The sequence below is a fragment of the Xenopus laevis genome, chromosome 2L (genome assembly GCF_017654675.1).
Source record: "Xenopus laevis strain J_2021 chromosome 2L, Xenopus_laevis_v10.1, whole genome shotgun sequence".
Classification (NCBI taxonomy): Eukaryota; Metazoa; Chordata; class Amphibia; order Anura; family Pipidae; genus Xenopus; species Xenopus laevis.
This window is the reverse complement of record NC_054373.1, coordinates 48,209,334-48,229,273: the sequence shown is the minus strand read 5'-3', so window position 1 is coordinate 48,229,273 and position 19,940 is coordinate 48,209,334. Positions and strand designations below refer to the sequence as shown.

Below are 19,940 nucleotides of genomic sequence, written 5' to 3'. Positions count from 1 at the left end.
ACCTTTCCCTCTGGAGGGGTAAATGGCGAATTGGTGGTGATGGAGAGATATAAATCTATGGAAACCTGGATATGCTTTGGGGTAATATTAAATACAATTATAGATAGCATCCAGGTATTAAATGTGTAGATACATTAAGCATTTTGATAAAAAAAGATAAAAAATGCAAAACAAAACATCTTTTTTTTTTTTTTTTTAAATGACACATTTAATGTTTTCACCACTGAACTTCAAATCTACATTTTACAAAGTGACCAGCAAGTATCTCAAATCACCATGGTCATGTTTCACCTTTCCTCAGCCAGCCTTGTGCTCCACAATGCTGATCATCTCCTTCTGGTGACCCCGGGCTATTTGCTTACGCCCCAGGTGAAACACTTCCTCCGGGGCATCTGTTAAAGGAGCCGCTGCAGAAAAAAGGAAACTAAATAAGGAAACAAAAAAAAAAGATGAAAGAAAGACTCCATATCTCCGATAGTTGGAATTCAAACGCACATTTTTCACAGCAAAAATGACTCCATTGAAGTTGAAAAAAAAATTATTATTTCCGTAAAATAAAGCTTAAAACAAAACAAAAAACTGTAGGGAGAAAAAAAAATCTATTTAGTGTCCTCCTATCAAATCCAGCTTGTTCAGGATCAAAAAAATATTCTTGTAGGATAAATGACAATAAGTTTAGCAGGTAATAGCACACTACATCTGTAGTAATTCCTTGATAACAGTGAGAGTGATCTTCTGCCTTCTCGTGTTGCGCTAGTGGAATATGCTTACATATAAAAACTGGAAGGAACATTCAAGTTTCAAGTCTGCACACTGAAGCTAAAAAATAATCATTTGGAGTGAAACGAGCTGAGCTGTCTACTCCAGGAGGTAGAGGCCTTACGTTGTGTCTGTATGTACATATGCACAGGAGAATTCAGTGTTGAATCAAAAAAGCAAATGAAAAGTAAAAGATTCTTTAGCCGTGATGTTTCCATGTCTGCTCGCCTACACAAGCGCAGGTACAGGTATTCCCTCAGTTCTCAGCGTTGGCACCTTTCCTTGCTTCTAGGCTGTCCAGTGCAAAGGCTGGAGGGGTCTGGGAGGGGGGGGGTCACAAAAACCTTTTTATAATCTAAAATGTGCAAGCTAGCTCACCTTTATACAGTGGGACATTAAAAAGGACCTTTACAAACGACCGATGATCAATGGAATTATATACACAGATGGAAACGATGCATGCCCAGGACTTCAAGGTAAGAAAAAAAAGAAGTCTAAGAAAAATAGAATATATCATTTATATATTTATATTGGGAAGGGAGAACGTCCATTCCCTCTAGTCACCGATGTACTCCTCCTCCTCCTCGCCAAAAGCCTTCTGGTCTCCGAACATATAAATAACAAGATGGTTTCTAGTGCAGCACTAGGTAAGGGACATCAAGCTCAGGACATAGTCAGCCCCTGGTCATTCTTCAATATGGGAAGTACTTTGTGATTGGTCTCCAGACACATTCTCCAGTCCTTACTCGTTGCTTGGATTAACAGAAAATTTAAGGGGGGGGGGAGTTTATTTTGGAATGGCTCAGTATAAAAATGCTTTGCACACAGCCACACTTTAATTAAAAAAATAAATAAAATAATATTTAAAAACCTAGAACCAACCTCTACAAAAACCCATTTATTACATCATTTGGTGCAATTTGTTCTGAGCCTTAAAACATCATATATTTGATAAAATAAGCAATTCTGGGTTCAATCCATTCAGAAGTACAACCACCGACGGCACAGCTGTACACCACTTTTGTCTTAAATATGATACACTTTTTTTTTCTCACATAGTGGTTGGTAGATTTAACCTTAATTTGTAAAATTACAGTACAGGCGCACTCTCCAGAATTGCAATTCCCAGACTCCAGTGGAAAGCTACACAATGGTCGTCAGTAGTAAGTCTTCCACTCTCACTCCCAAACCAGTGGAGATGGTGGCATCTCGGAGGGTTGAGCAACAGTGGAACTGGAAAAGAAAAAGCACGTAAGTCTTGGGTACAATGGCAGACACAACGTAGCTGGACTGCAAAGAGAAGGGGCTGCTTTATTTGGCAAGTGGTATCTCAGTCCAATACACTGGTCTCTGTCTTTGCTTCCATCATTCAGAGGATTTAAGGGTGGCACTGACAAATCCTATTCACAATTCTCAGACATTTAATGTATTCCCTCTAACGGCAAAGTTGAATTTAGAATAGTTAATGCAAAATTGTGATTGTGAGGCTAAATGTGCCATTACTTGCTTATCTTTATAGTCAGGCCTTCTCCTATTCATATATCATGACCAACTCACAGAGCATTAGCAATGCAGACATCTGACTTCAACTAATATATTATAGCTGCTGCTTTTCCTCTCAAGTTCAAATGTCTGTCCCTAGCTGCAGCTCCTTGGGAAACAACTAACATATAGCACAGGGGTGCCCAAAAGGTAGATCGGGATCTATCAGTAGACCTTTAGCTGGTGATCAGTAGATCTCAAGACTCCTGCTATAGCATTTCTAAATGACTACTGCCTGACAGCACCAGCTTCTACCATTGGAAGCAGATTTATATTTTCTTATAGCTAAAATATGGCAGCAGTGGGTAGTAGTGATGTGCGAGTTGGATTTTTCACGACCCGCACCCGCCTGAAGCCCGACTTCCCTCCAACCGCTTAACGGCTTCCTGTTAAAGACCCACTCAAGCCGATAATGTCACAAAAGGGGGAGCAAACAGGCTCAGCTATAAAGTCGGACGTCGGCAGTTGAAGGTGGAGGGCGGGAAGAGCAGGAGAAGAGCTCAACCGCACCCACTAGCGAAGAGGAGCACGAGGTCAGCCTGAACCCGCCCAACCCACGGGTATGGGGCCGGCCCGCACATCCCTAGTGGGTAGATACAGTTTAAAGAAACAGTAACACCAAAAAATTACTACTATTGTTTATATAAATAAGGTGCTGTGTAGCAATGGGGGCAGCCATTCAAAGGAGAAAAGGCTCAGGTTACACAGCAGATAAGCTCAGTAGAACACAATGGTGTTATCTGTTATCCACTATTTAACCTGTGCCATGTAGCCTTTTTTCAATTTCCGCCATTGCTACACAGCAGCTTGTTTATATGAACTATAGTAGTGTTTCTGAAGCAAACGCAGCAGTTTTATCAGTGCAGGGCAACAGCACATGATATTTTCATTTCTTTAAAACACTTGGTGTTCATTTATTATTGCTTTAAGCAATTCACATTTGCAGTGTAATGATCAATATTATATTCCAAAATGCAAATAGGGTAGTCATTTTATTATATACACTTTTAGCTATAAACCCAGGGTTCTAGGCCTAGGCCATTACAAGGTACAAATATGATGGGCCCAACAGGATACTAATGGCAGCCTCTTAAAGTTGCTGATGCCTCAGTGTATTTCCAATTAACCATATGGCTCAGACCAAATTACTCTGAAAACTCTATATAAAACATTGACAATAGTATCTAGTAATTTGCTAATTGCCCATGTCCCTGAACATAACACAACTACAATGTACTAACCTTTTCATATTGAATTGTGTTGCTATTGTTAAATAAGTGCATGCTGTAATGTTTCTGCAGTTTTAGATGATGCGACTAATCTATCGATAGCACCAAAATTATTATTAGGCATTTATACATATGAGCTACTGCTTGCCATGGTGCAGGCATTATCCACAGGCTTCAGCATAGCAGCTGCCTATTGATTGTATACATGTACCAGAGTCTCTAGAGTACGTCTTCCCAGAAACATAGAGCAACTGTGCCTAATATTTACTAATACTGATACTGAGAGAAAGAATTTTCTGTACAGACAAGCTGTCCCCCCTACCGAACATTATGTTCCTCTTAAAAGAGGATAATAAAGATGATAATAAAGATGAGGGCTGCTTGTAATTATACTTAACTGTATAGGACTGCATGTAACAGTCAGGAGTCCATTAGCAGTGTATAAAGAGATGTGAGTAACTATCAAGTAATAAATAAAGCTATTTATTGCAGATTGATTGAGTATTTACAAGTCAAGGTGACATACCTTATAAAGCTTTTAAAAGCAGCAGACTGAGGATTGATGCACAGAGGTACTCTGTTTCCTTTCTGCTGTTCCAATATAAACTGATGAATTATTTCTGCAGAGGAAAAAGAATGGGGGGGGGGGTAGAGAAAAGTAGATTATAGGTACAAAGGCAAAGACAGTAACAAATATTTCACATGAGGCATTATGGCACTTTTATACATTTTATCAGGAGTCGTGACACGAAAAAAAGTGTTTTGTATATTACTGTTTTCTGCAGTATGGCAGCAGCAGACCAAATGCCCCATGTGCCCAATACAAACACATTATAGTAAAGAAACTCTCACAGTAAATCAGACAGTAGTTAGGTGCACCCTCATATGTCCATAGGCACTCATGAAAAAATAGCATGTCTAGAAAGTAGAATGGCACCAGCATCTAACCATCTAATACAGTGAAACCTCAATTTTACATCCCCTGATTTTAAGTTTGCCCTCTTTTTACATTGTTATTTTGTGATCCCACCTATATATTATGCATAATACAGTTCCCTGATTTTACACCTTTTTTCCTGGTCCCCTAAAAAACGGAAAATTGGGGGGTTCTATTGTATATGAATATACAGTCACTATATGGATGAAGCTGTATTACTGTATAGTTTAGCATTAACAGCAATTCCAGCAATTTTACACCTCTTCTTGCCGCTAACATGGTTCACTACAGTATGCTAACCCCCAACTCTCTGTTTCTCCTGAGTCAACTGCAGCCCATACTTTCTATTAAATCATTATTTTAAAGGGGTGGTTCACCTTTACGTTAACTTTTAGTATGTTACAGAATGGCTAATTCTAGGCAACTTTTCAAATGGCCTTCATGTTTTCTTCATAATTTTTAATTTGCCTTCTTCTTCGTCGCTGATCCCATTTAAAAAACAAATGCTCTGTAAGGCTACAAATTTATTTTTAGTGCTACTTTTTATTACTTATCTTTCTATTCAGGCCCTCTCCTATTCATATTGCAGTCTGTTGCTAGGGTAATTTGGGCCCTAGCAACCAGACTGAAGACAATCCAAACAGGAGAGCTGTTGAATAAACAACTCAAAAACGAAATAATAAAAAATACAAACCAATTGCAAATTGTCTCAGAATATCACTCTCTGCATCATACTAAAAGTTAATTTAAAGGTGAACAACCCCTTTAAGTTATTACCAGTCATTTTATAAGCATTATAAAACAATTAACTCAGACAGTGTCAGTCTGGGGTGCCAGGGTCCCACCTGAAAACTTTAGCTCATAGACCCACACTCCAAATTATTTATTTTCCACTTTTCTGTCTATCCTTCGATCCATTGTTATTACTAGTCCTCATGCAAAAGTAGGTAACAGCTATGAGATAGGCATGAAACTAGTTGCATGAAGCTTTACTGGGTCCATTGGGAGTTTCTGGTCCCATGATGGGCCAGTGCAACTGTGCAGCCAGCATCAGTGTCATATATACTATGACTTTGTATATCCTATTTACTTTGTATATTGCCCATTTAATCTGAGCATTCCATTCCTGCTTGGACAGCTCACATAAGAGTAATTTATTTCTAATGCTTCACATTTGCCTTGAGATGTTTTAAATGGATAGTTAACTCCAATGCAATAGCTGTTGCTTTTGGCTGTACTACAGCCACCATAAAATGTGGGATTATATTTCTTGAATTGATTGTAGAGGAGTAAAATGTTTAACTGATAAACAGTGTGAAAATCATTTACTGGCAGTAGTTGAGGTGTATACTCATTTCCCTTTTGTCACACCACAATAAGATGAACGCCTAAGGTTATTCTACGACTCAGTACTTGCCTTTCACCTGCCGAACAGAACTGAGGTTCTTTTCAAAAGTGTCATCAAATTTTGGATTTGTGATCGGCTCAAAATCACTGGTGTAGACCCTCCCGGAAGAAGTTGAAAAACAACATTTGCACATGCAAGTGTGATATCGCAAGCGGCCTTCATCCAGGTACGGGTGAGCCAAGGCATCTTTAGCCGATATCCGTTTGGACTGAAAAAAAAACAAAGACGAAATGTTAGTTTATAATCCAAAGCAGAAAAGTTTATATGGATTCAGTTCTGGAGTATTTATCATTTTTGACATTGAACTTTTTCAAGCATGAAAATGCTCCAAAATGCTTTCGCATTCTAGGGATAGGGTTACATTGACTTCTGGAGAACATGGAGGATGCACACTATCTACACTCACATAATAAATATTAAATTACTGCTTAGTAAGTAAAATGGTCACTAGAGGGCGATAAAGACTTTAGCATGATGACAAATAACATTATAAATACATTCGACAGCCATTTAGACGATATAGTCTGCGGCGTTGGACTTCTAACGATCTATGTCATTTAATTATTACCATTAAATGCTTATGCAGCAGCATTTGAAGTTTATGTTCATATATTGATGGGACACTCATACTTTAATTGTTGATGCTTGGTTTTGAAGATGTTGTATAAGCATTAGAAGCATAAGAACTGTTCATGAGCAGTTAGTTTTGTAGCACTATTACCAGTTTGCAAATAAAACCAAATAAAACAAGGACAGAAATCCTGTAGGTGACCTTTAATCTGAGTGGGTAACAGAGTAAGGACAAGCTTTGTGCTGTTATTTATTGAACTTTATTCTGTTTTGGCATAGTCATGCTTATGCACAGAACCCAGTGTACCAACAGGGCTCTCGTGCTTTGCTTCAGGCGTGAGTAAACACAGAACATCAGGTTTTATGCTTGAGGGAACAAATGGCATTCAATGTACAATGCACAAAATGATCTGTGCCTCACGCCTCTGCTAAATCAGCAGGGTTCTATGGATTGGTTAGGTGGCCCAGAATGAACTGTAAGTGCTACAGGGTCCAGCAAGCTTCTGGCACTGAATAAGGTGCCAACATATTTCTGTTAGAGGATCACTATAAAGGCAAATGTTAGTAGAGGAAGAAATAACCCTGGGAATGGGCAAGTCCTACTTACTGGATCAAAGACCAGCATCCTGCAGAGCAGATGGACAGCTTCATGAGTTGCCTGGCTGGACAGTGTGTAGAGGACAGGAAGAGATGGCTGAAAGGACAAAAAGAAATAATGAAGAATAAAGCCTGCTGTGGCACAGATAAAAGGGCTGCTCTGTGTAACTGCTCTGGCTATTCCTGTAGTCAGCAAGCACAGCACTCCTGTCATTCTGATTAAGGGAGAAGCAACGTCCCACTGCAATGAGCATTCCTCATCTCCCGCTGTCTATGTTATCACCATAATAACCTTTGGTACTCGGGGGGGATCAGCAGTTTACGGCATACGCTGTAATGTGTTTAAGTAACGGCAGATGTACATAAGCAAACATTGCTTTACACGTATACACTGAATCCAGTGGGATGCCAAGAGAGGTACATTTCTAGAAGAGTAGCATAAGTTCTTAAAGGAATTGTTTAGTATAAAAATAAAAACTGGGTAAATAGATAGGCTGTGCAAAATAAAAAATGTTTTCAATATAGTTAGTTAGCCAAAAATGTAATGTATTAAAAATGGAGTGACTGGATGTGTAACATAATAGCCAGAGTAGGATGAAGATATCGGCACACAAGGCATACAAGTTGCAGGGAGTACCCTGCTTGATTTATTGTGCGGAATGTAACATTTCTGGGACACGCCCCTTTGACAAGCATGTGGGAACCGTAGTGCAGGAAATACAAATAGGGTGGTCAATTAATGAATTAGCATATACAATGTTATAAAATAGCAAAAATGTATAAATAATTACATGATAATTAGTATTAAATCCCCCATATTAGGTGTCCAAGGTGTATATTGCACACTATAGTCCATAATTGGAAGCATCAAAAAATAAGTCCATAGGTGCTTGAGAAAATCCGTAAGTGCAAAAGAAAAAGTCCAATATTAACAGTGGCCTAAAAAGGAAACACCACTTGTATATTTAAATAAAGTAACAAAAGATAAAACCAAAATTAGGATAAGGCAATTGGCAACATTTGTAAAAGGTTACAAAGTATCATGCTACCCGTGAAACGTTGCGTTCCACATAATAAAACAAGCAGGGTACTCCCTGCAACTTGTATGCCTTGTGTGCCAATATTTTCTTCCTACTCGATTGTGAGGTTGCCGGATCCTCTAATATTGTGCACCAAGCTAATTTGATCAAGGGTGTGCGACCGTTTGTTTCCTTGCGTAACATAATAGCCAGAACACTACTTCCTGCTTTTCAGCACTCTTGCTTTCCACTGATTGGTTACCAGGCAGTAACCAATAAGTGACTTGAGGGGGACATGGGCTATAACTATTGCTTTTGAATCTGAGCTAATAGTTTTGTCCCAATTGACCCTCCCTCAAGTCAGTGATTGGTTATTGCCTTTGGAAACAAAGAGAGCTGCAAAGCAGGAAGTAGTGTTCTGGCTATTGTGTTACACATCCAGTCACTCCATTAAATTTTTGGCTAACTAACTATATTAGAAACATTTTTTATTTCGTACAGCCTATCTATTTACACAGTTATTTTTACACAGAACTGTTCCTTTAAGCATGATTATCAACACGTATTCATACAGCACCAACAGGTCCTGGTTAGCTAACAACTCACTGCATGTTGGAGTCTAATAAGATGTTAATTACAAAACTCGTATATAGGTTAAGCACAAGTGCTGTGCACACAACCATGCACTTGGCATTAGGAGAAATTGGCTACACCTCTGCAGGGCATCACCAAGGGAAAAACATATCATTTTAGCAATAGCAACACCAAGAGCCACAATAAAGGTTCACTGAAAACTCAATACAGGAGAACATCTCCAGACAGCCAGGCCACAGACAATGCATAACCCCAGACAGAGGGCTGCCAGCAGGCAATGCATCAATTAAACCAAACAGACAAGAACAGCCCTATGCATTTTGTTCACAGAGCAGCATCCAGTGCAACTATCACAAAAATGAAACTTCAACTCATGTTTCTAAACATAATCAAAAAATCTGTACCATTTCTGAAATAATTAAGTTACTCTTCCCTATCCCCCTCTCTACAACTTGCCTCTCTATATGCAGCTTTGTGTTGGAGTCGGTTGTTTCAGAAGACATTTATTGCTAATACATTGTCTTAGCAAAGGGAGCACACACCAATGAATTAGATCTGTCAATCAAAATATGACCGACTTCTGCATGCAGAGACACAGATTGCTGAGAGGGGGAAAGGGAAGAGTAAGTAGCATGATTAATTCAGAAATGGTACACAATTTTCAATTGATTATATTTAAAACGTTTTTTCGTTTCCATGTGATGAAGCTATTGTTACATAAGCACTACAGCTTATACAGAGGGCATTCTCAGATAAAGCATTGCAGTTTATATAGAGGGTATTTTCAAATTATAAGGCTGGTTTACCTTTAAACTAACTTTTAGTATGTAAACAACTTTTCAAATGGTCTTCATTATTTATTTTCCATAGTTTAATTATTTGCCTTCTTGACTCTCTCTGGCTTTCAAATGAGGATTACTGACCCCATCTAAAAGTAAATTCTCTGTAAGACTACAAATGTAGTTATTGCTATTTTTTCTCCTATTCATATTTCAGTCTTTTATTCAAATCAGTGCATGGTTGCTAGGGTAATTTGGACCCTAGTAATCAGATTGCTGACATTGCAAACTAGAGGGCTGCTGAATAAAAAGCTAAATAACTCAAAAACTACAAATTATAAATAATGAAAACCAGCTGCAAATTGTCTTGCAATATCAAGCAGTGATATTTGAAGGCCATGTCAGGCTTCTTGGAAAAGACCGCGTCTACTGTAGCTTTATAGCCTTGTAATGCTTTGTACAACCATATTATTCTGCCTCAATTTGAAAGTGTAATAGACTCAACTGCTTTCATTGGCTTCAATAATCTCCTAAAGTAACAGACAATTTCTGAGCCTTGGTGAATGTAACTGCTTTATTGAATTTCTCGTTTCGTGGGCTTACGGATTAAATTGCCGGCATTGCTCTTGCGGACATTGTGTTTCCTGCTTTAATGGTTTATATGAACCTATTTTATTTGCTACTGGTCTTTTTTTCAGTAGCTTTGTGTTTTGCCGCTGAGCAGATGGGAGCTGAGGTTTAGGGGTTAGTAATCCTCACTATTACTTTGCCTCCCAAGAAACAGATTTCGCTTTTCCTTCCTAATGTTTTTATTTGTTGAACGACCCGGTTTCATGTATGACAAGGCTGCTAGTTATGTAGCAGGGATGTTGTCATTTAGGCATAGGGCCAAATGGAAGCCTTGCTTTATCTGTCCTGACTGGGTATTAATGGAGTCAGATGACTATAAATGAAAGTGACAGCATGCTGAATTCCTCTGTGTGGAACAACTGGGTCAACTAAAAAAAATGACTACAATAATATTAAAATACCAGCTAGATTCAGATGTTTTCCTGTGGTTACTGGCAGCAAGAAAAGAATGTTTGATTATATGATAACCATGCATCTCATAAGCAGAATGATAATGAAACAATGAGCAAAAATAGACCCCATCCACAGGGCTGTATTTAAGTCTGCTGCAGCCCAACCTTCTTTCCCCTGCAAATTTTATTTTACCATATAGGCACCCAAGGCCCAGTCATATGGTAAATATGTCCCAGTCTATAACCCTTCATAGAGGTTCCCATTTGTCAAAATCAGAAGTGATCCATGACAATTCCAAGTATTTTATCACTGCCACATTTTTTCATTAGCTTAAATTAAGCACAATAAATTCAAAACTTTTTTAAATAAAGTTATCCCTCCCTCTAGAGCTAAAACAACATTTTGCCTGTGAGCGGCTGTGGGCTAAAGTATTGCTGCCTTGCTGCACGGGTTACAAGATGCCCCAATGCAGGACGCAGTGTGCACAACAAACAGCAGATTGCAACCTTTTTTTTGCACTTTGCATACTATGTCCTACATCTGAAATGACTCCTATAGTGTTTTTTCACTTTGCTTGTTGGGGGCACCAGAAATCTTTCCCTATTTAAAGTGATTGGGAATTACCACAATGTGCTTTGTCCTGACTTGTAACAGGTGAGTATTGCTGGAAAATGCACAGCCCTAAATTTCTCCACAAAATCCAGAACATACTGGCATTCAAAGAGTATCTATAATTTGGGCTTTACATTTTAAATGGATGCAATTACAGTTTTGCTGGAGTGCCACAATGCCCCCATGCAGGCCTGGACTGGGAGTCAAAATAGGCCCTGCCATTCCAAGTACGCAGAGGCCCAAACAGTCCCCAACCAGCCCACTCTATGGTAACTTTCTATGGAACCATACAGCAGCCCCTCTGGCATTTGCCAGAACCCACAGATTGCCAGTCCGGGCCTGCCCCCATGCCATGAAAGACTGAGTGCTACACAATTCAGTCTTGCAAGGCCTAGGGGCATTGAAAGCCAACACAACGTGTACATGGGGCAATTCCCAGCATTTTGCCACCTGTGCAATTTTCAGCTCGGGGCAGGAAATTAAAGGAAAGGCTAAAATTAAGTAAGCTTTATCAGAAAGGTCTATATAAATACACCAGTAAATCCTCAAAGTAATGCTGTCCTCTGTCAAAAGAAACACAGCATTTCCTTCCTGCTATTGTGTATACACAGGCTTCTGTATCAGACTCCTGTTTTCAGCATAAACCTCCAGGGCTAGGGCTTGAGCATGCTCAGTGTGCTCCTCTTTTCCTCACCCCCTCCCCTCCCTTCTGTAATTTGTGCCCAGAGCTATGAGTGAGCAGGGAGAGACAAAGGCAGGAAGTGATGTCACACCAAGCTAATATGGCAGCTGGTATCCTAAAAAAAAAAAAAAGAGATTTTAGAGCTGTTTACTCAGGTATGGCAAAGCATTCTGCAGAAAAAATATAGTGTTATAGCTTGCAGTATTGTGGTTAATCTATTGGCAAGATTTGTTAGCTTTTTAAATTACTTGCTCCTCTATTAACTTAAATAGAAATCATCTAGATCAGAGCGCTAATAGTTCAAGATATTGCTGCCTGGCCTGCAAGTGATTATTAGGGTCCAACCGATTACTATACATATACAAAGGGTGGGGGAATGACATTCTCTCTCTTTAAGAGCAGAGACACAAAGTCAGATTTGGGGAGATTAGTCACCCGTGACAAATCTACTCTTCTTTGGGGCGACTAGTCTCCCCGAACTGCCTTCCCTACGGCTAGAATGTAAATCGCTGGCGGAGCACTTCATTTTCCGAAGTCGCCCAAAGTTTCCCTGTGAGGCAACCTCGGGGTGAGATGAGTTGTCCTGAAGAAGAGGAAATTTGTCGCTGGGTGACTAATCTATCTGAATGTGACCGTGTGTCTCTGCACTGAGACTAAACTCGCTGTTGTATAATGCATGGTGGATTAGCTGATTAAAAAAAACTTATTCCAATTAGCACAAAGCCCAGAAATTGTGAAGGAGCACACACCATCAACTTCCCACCAGGAGAAAAGAACAGCATATGTTTTCCACACGACTAAAGCAGTTCATGTATATTTAGAGATTTCTTAACTGCTTAATAATTCTACTCTACTAAGACTCCATTAAGAATATTTTTTTAAAAAAAATCTAACAATTGTAAATTTCAGTTTCCCTCTGATCCAGGTAACAAAAAAATTAAATTTACCCACAATAGACTTGCTATTTGCAGATCACCTTGAAATATATGAATATCAATAGAGAATCTAGCTAGAAACACAAATCTATATATAGGTATGGGAACAGAGCATTCTGGTTACACAGAATGCTCGGGACCTGGGGTTTTCCGGATAACGGATCTTTCCGTAATCTGGATCTTCATACCTTCAGTCTCTTAGAAAATCATGTAAATGTTAAATAAACCCAATATGATGTTTTTGCTTCCAGTAAGGATTAATGCTATCTCAGTTGGGATCAAGTACAAGGTACTCTTTTATTATTACAGAGAAAAAGAAAATCATCATCAATCATCCAAAAATTTGGATTGTTTGGATAAAATGGAGTCTATGGGAAACGGCCATTCCATAAAATAGAGCTTTCTGGATAACGGGTTTCCGAATAATGTATTCCACACCTGTATCTAATATAGTAGAATGTATAATAAATTATTCAAAACCGTTTTTTTGGGAACAATATCATGCCTTTCATTTCTGTGTAAATTAATTATGTATGCTTTATTATACTACCATGCACACCCCCTAGACTGGGGCTCCCACTTGGTTTAAACAAGCGTAGAAAGCAAATGGCAATTTTTAATTCAATAGAAAGATATAATTCATAATTAAATGGTATGCATGAAAAATGTTTTGATCAGCAACTACCATACCTGGTGAAAACTTGCCCCTGTAGGACTGCAGCTATCTAGACGTTTACCACTGTTTAACATAAAATTTAAACCAGTGCCAATCTCCCAGTGTGTGCCCTCGGCTCTGCAGATCATTCCTACATCACCGATTCGCTCCTTCCCTTCCAGTGACTTCTGAAGGGGTGGTACTGATCATGTTGCTAAGCAACAGACTACTTCAAAAGTCAACCACGATTCCCTAGTACAGTCCTTAAATAGCCCAATCAATAAAACATTAACCATTGCACAATGTATAACATAAAGTAAAGGTTGGTATAAGATTAAAATATATGGTTTACTTATAAAACCCCATTTGCTTATTTTTGCGTTGATTTTAGTCCCTAATCTAAGGTCTTCAATAAGTTTATAATCAGTATACAAATACATTAACTCAAGCAGAAGTTTTTTGGGAGAAAATCAATAAGCAACATTAAAATCTAGTATATTATTTCTGAAGCTTATACTTATAGATCTTATACAGTTATAGATCCTATCTGTTCTTGCAATTAAAATATGCTTGTAGTCTATAAGAAAGGCTTTCATCCTATAGGTATATATGGAGCCATGCATGACATTTGATCTATTCTAATCAGCACTTCGCTAATAAAACCTTTGTATAATAAATATCTGTCCCCAAACATGCCATTCAGTACATTACATTGAAAAAGTGCTCCTTTTCAACCTTAGAACAAATGGGACAAGTACCCCATCCCAAAGATCTACTGCTCCCTTGAAAAAGTATGATTTGTAGAGGTTTTATTAAAGAAATAAATCCAGTAGAGTGGAATGCAATATCTCAGATGCACCAGCAATGAAAGGTCCAGCCATATGAAAAATCACAAAAAAATTCAGTGTTGGTTGCAACTCTGTTTTAGTGAAAAATATCTAGGACACATCACACTACGTGTGTTTTATACTTTACTACACAGACTTTTACAGATATTTTAATGAAAACAGCCATTCAGTGTTTCCTAGCTAATGCAGGGGATGGATAAATGAATCCTCATTTACTTTGCCTTCCCCCAAAGATTGTGCCCAAAGGGGACCCTTAGTCTAAAGCTGGCCATAGACGCACAGATCCTATTATACGAATCGAGGATTCGTACAATTTTCGGATCGTGTGTGGAGAGTGCTGACATCTTTCATCCGGCAGATCTCGGTCACTCCTCTTCTAAGTGGATTTGCACCTCCTGTGGAGACATTAGTCAGGACTAGTAAGGAATAGCTAGACCCTGTAATAGTCTCTCTAGGAGAGCCATATAGATTAGGGCTACCTATATTGAGCAGCTTTGGCTCTACTAAGGAGTGATAGAAGGGATTTGATCCCAAAGGCATTGTTGCCTAGTCAGGGAACCAGACGGGAAATGGGACTTGTATAGAATCTACCCTTGGTTTCCCATATGAAGTGTCCCCAGAGGAAACAGGAAAAACTCTAGGTAGGCTGATTGGTCATCATTGTGAGTATGTACTGACTATTACACCATGGTTGCCTTCTGTATCATTATGCTATTCTCCCATGAGGCTATGTTCTAATAAATCAGTTCAGTTATTGTTCAAGAACCACTGGTGCCCAATCATTGTGCACTGCATACATGTACAGTTGTGCAACACCCTGCCTCCACACCGTTGCTCAACCCCTGAATATATTAAGGTCTAATCCGGAGCACAATATTGGGGTGAAGCTCATCGTTAGAGCAACGGTGCCACTCAGTTTACTATAAGGTTACACTTCTATTATACAAATCATGGGCAGCACAGCTCAATTATAGTACCTGTTTATGAGGACCCCTGAGTATGTGTGCCTTGGCTCCTTCACAAGCCGTTCTCATTGCTTCTAGTGACGGTGTACCCAACAAATCAGTGATTAAGTCCAACTGGAAGGAAACAGAAAAATATTAAAAATATTACTTAAACAAAAATGCAACAGTATTTTTACCGTACAATACTAAAATTAAAGTTCAACACTTTCTAAAGCACTTTTCTATTAGTAGCCAGGAGCAAATTACTATACACTGTGGTGGAATAAGTTCTAATTAAAGCAAAACAATATGCATTTATATACTGTAATTCCCTTAAGCAGGGATAGCCAATCCAGATGTAGCAGAACTACTATATTACTGATGGAGAAATTGTAGGAACTGTGCATGAATATGCTGTTGGTATTGTAGAAACAGAAGTTAGCACAATAAAACATTTTCTTTGTGAGAAAAAATATGTTTGTTTTATGGTTTGTAAATCTACATTGCCAAAATCAACTCAACCAGCTGGCACCAGATTTTAATTTTCTTAAAGTAATGGTATAACTGCTGTGTAATTTAAATTGTGATACAGGTATCTATATATAAGAAAAGATCAGCTCATTACGAAGCACATATTTGACTTTATTTTGACTGTGACTTGGAGTCCTTCTCAGATAGAGGCAAAAGAAATAGGAGATACAGTGGACTGAAGGGCTTCAGGATGAGTACAAGATGGACCCAGGGTACAAGAGTCTGCTGTACTGCAGCATGTGGAAAAACACTACATAACTCAAAATTATGACATTTTAGGCAAAACCCCCAATGACAGATTCTCTCTATAATTCTAGAAATTAGAGAGAGAAAGGGATAGAAACAGAAAGAGAGTCCAGTAAGCAGGGGCGTAACTACAGATAAAGGGGGCCCAGGAGGTATAGGGACCCCATGAGGCCCTAATTCATATACAATTTCAAAAACCATATTGGTAAGATAAGTCAACCTCTTGACATTTTGGGGGCCTGAAGAATTATTTGCTGTGGGGGCCAGTAATATCGAGTTTTATTAGCCAGTAAGAATATCTTTAAAGAGGGTTTTGATCATTATTAGGACTGTATGGGACCAAATGTTTTTGATAATTGGTCTTTCCTGAATATAAAGCCTACACTACAAGGTACTGTATTTTTATTACATGGAAAATGCAACAATTGGAGAGCTGTTTTTTTAAATAGAAAACTTTGGGTAATGGCACAGCCATGTTTCAGAGCTCTTTGGATAATGGGTTTCCAGATCGTAGATTCCATTTGCATATTCATTTCAGAACATTTTCACTATGCACCAGGGACAGTTAACCCTCCCTAAGTCTGGGCTGTCAATCTGAAGATTCTATCAAAGAGGAGTGCTACAATACCCCATAGATACTCACTGTTCTGTGTGTGCTTGAAATGACAGGGGCTGGCATTTTAACAACAAACCCCCAGTATCAAAAACTGTCAAATGACACTACGAAATAAGCGAGTTACACTGCTTCAAATATCTGTCTCCTTAATTACACTAGATACCACTAAAATCAGAATGTAATAACCCTTAATAAACAATACGTCTTGCTATATACGCCGACAAGTAGCTTAGACTTTAGTACTGACAGTGAGAAAGAGTAATTAAGTGTATAAGCCTAAGCTGCTTTGGGAGTTTAAATGGACTGTAATCTTACAAGAAAATAGCTAAGCCCTTACAGTAAAGTGAAAAATGCCGTATACTTTGTGAGCAGTCTATAGCTGCCAAGATATATACAGAGGTTGACAATGTAGCCCAACAAATTATTTTATCATAACTGTGAAAGGGAAGTGTCTTCTAAATACTTTAAAGAAAAGGTATTGCTTGTTTCAAGCTCTGTTGCTTATGTTGCTAAGCTGCCAAGATGAAAAATGAGGTTTAAAGTTCACTTCCGGTAGCACATTTCATCTGACATGATGGGGAAACCCTTCCACGTTGAAGAATCACTATTTGTGTATTGTCTACATTGGCCAGTATTTGACTACAGTGTTGAAGCAGGATAACCCCAAATGACTCTGAGTGACAGGTGTTCCACTGTACCAATGAAAGAGTTAAAAAAAACAAGATCCTCTGGCAAATGTACCTGTCAGGCAAAGAAAAGGATATAATTCCCCCTGTGTCATTAGAGGTTTGTGCACCTGGTCCTTCGTGCTTGCCAGAGGATTGTTGTGAATGCTGCAGCGCTACTCGGAACAAAGTCTCCCCCGAGGACAATAATTGCAACAAAACTGCTCAGAGATACTTGTTCAGAACAAGTGTCACCAGGGTATCCGTGGCCTTTATAATAAAAAATAAAAGAAAGCTTATAACATGGTAGCTTTGCTTTATTGCTCTGCTCCTATAGCATCCCATCTGGAGCTTCCTCCATGAATAATAGCACACAGGTTTGCAAATGTGCAAATGTCTAAACAGTGTAGGATGAAAAAAGTGTCAAATGCTATAACCAGGTAGAAGGGGCATGGTGCTTGTGGAAGCGAGACCGGTTATAAGGATCTTGTAAATTCAATGATACAGGGATTATAGGCAAAAAGTACAATTTAAAGGGATACTGTCATGGGAAAACATGGTTTTTTTTTTCCCCAAAATGCATCAGTTAATAGTGCTGCTCCAGCAGAATTCTACACTGAAATCTGTTTCTGAAAAGAGTAAACAGATTTTTTTATATTTAATTTTGAAATCTGACGGGCTAGACATATTGTCAATTTCCCAGCTGCCCTCAGTCATGTGACTTGTGCTCTGATAAACTTTAGTCACACTTTACTGCTGTACTGCAAGTTGCAGTGATATCACCCCCCAGCAGCCCATCAGCAGAACAATGGGAAAGTAACCAGATAACCGCTCCCTAACACAAGGAACAGTCTATATTCAGACTGAGGCTATCTGGGATAGCATCTCTTTTACAGTCATTAAAGGGAAACTGTCATGGGAAAAAAATTTTTTCAAAATGAATCAGTTAATTGTGCTGCTCCAGCAGAATTCTGCACTGAAATCCATTTCTCAAAAGAGCAAACAGATTTTTTTATATTCAATTTTGAAATCCAACATGGGGCTATCCGACCATGTGTGTGGAATACTTGCCAGTTCTCCTCTTTTCTCTTTGAGGTGTGGAGCACTTGTAATGAAATAATCTTGGGTGGTAGCAAGATACAGCTGATGTTATACAGTAATTTATATATGAAATGCCCATGAGGCATGTTCTGTGTTGGGAAAACAGCTAGACTGGTCAAAGTCAGATTGAATGAACAAAAGAGTGATTTTAAATTTCCCAGGTTGCAACACACTGTGTAAAATGAACATAATGTGGCTCAACTTAAGTGATTTTGGGACATACAAGCATTACATTTATCAGATATCCAATTGAAAAATGTGAACTTCAAAGGCTAAATAAGAATTATAGTCACAGTGTTTTTAACAATTCACATTTTCTTACCAATTTATTTATACCCTTTTGTCTATGCAGAAGAAATCTTTATACAGTACACAACACAACGTCTGACATATATAGGCAGTGAAAGAATACTCTAGGTAAATTATGTTAATAAAAGTATATACAATGAAAATACAACACCTGTTTGGTAATACTGAAATGGCATGTAATGTTTTGCCTTGGTTTGCATTGTACCATGTACTTGGTTTATCAGTAAACAACACTGTAAACAACTATGTGCCAACAAAATTCCACACTAAGAGGCTGTCCAATGAAACTCTACCTGCACTGAGTGAACAGCACTTTCCTAAAAACCAGTAAATCAAACAGTAAATTCACTAATAGATAAGCAAACCGTATCATTTAAATGTACAAGAAAATCAAGAAGTGCAGCAAATATTTAACATGTTTTAATCATTTCAATTAAATAATATTAAAATGATAATATTGCTAAAAATAAACTGTATAGAACTTCATGAGTGTGTTTTTATTGTGCTTGTTGTGGGAAATGGGTTAGTAATGTGCAGGTTGGCCTGAAACCCTTGGTGACTCAAGGGTTGAAATTTGGCTAACCATTTGCGGGTTAGGGTTGGTGCGAGTCAGACTGGGGAATTACACTGCTCCTGAAGATTCCCAGTCTTGGAACCAGAGACTGATGTGGGTACTAGTCCAGTGCAGGTTCTACAAAGGCACCATTTTACAGGTTAGGTTCAGGTGCAGGTTAAGGTTTTGCAGGTTAGGGTTGGGTGTGGTTTGAGTTTTTCCTGAACGCACATCACTATAATGGGTGTTGGGTATTTTCTAATTTGGCAACAGGAACTTAGACCATAGCAGACTGCACATATTCTCCTGGAATTTTTCAGCTAGGGGAGAAATATCTCAATGCGACTGTGTAGGCAATCCATCACTCAAATATAATCAACCTGACCTAGAAGTAATAGGCAGGTATTGGCCAGAAAGCATTTGACTGCAATTTTGACTCCAATTCCAAATGACAATGAGTATAAGTGGTATCAATAGTCATCCCAGGACAACTACTAGTGCCTAATGGTTTTATATTAATTAAAACCTTTTCAACAAAGATTTTATTTATTTATTTTTATGTATTTATTTCAACACTCATTCATATTGTCAGTACCAAGATTGCTGGCAAGCCTTCAGTCAATAAATTCATTTGATAATACAAATTTCCATTTAGAAATGCCACAGTGTAGACTAATAAGTCACAGATCAAAAGTACTAGAGAAATCTTAGAAATGCTGCATGAAACCTTTGATCTAATTTCAAAGCTTGCTATTCTGTATTTCCAAACAAGTGCATAAGGAATCA

At 38.4% G+C, this 19,940-nt stretch overlaps 1 protein-coding gene across 1 annotated transcript in view; it reads right to left on the bottom strand.

Annotated features, from left to right (window-relative positions):
* Window positions 1-180: 180 nt before the first annotated feature.
* The window catches only part of nlk.L (nemo-like kinase L homeolog), a gene marked incomplete at its 5' end in the record, with an annotated part of 106,327 nt that continues 86,567 nt past the window's right edge, over window positions 181-19,940 (bottom strand). Inside the window, 5 exon segments of the mRNA NM_001091101.2 lie at window positions 181-1,992; window positions 4,057-4,150; window positions 5,885-6,083; window positions 7,053-7,139; window positions 15,167-15,268. Of these exon segments, the coding sequence (NP_001084570.2) occupies window positions 1,938-1,992; window positions 4,057-4,150; window positions 5,885-6,083; window positions 7,053-7,139; window positions 15,167-15,268 (537 nt within the window). The 3' untranslated portion in view covers window positions 181-1,937.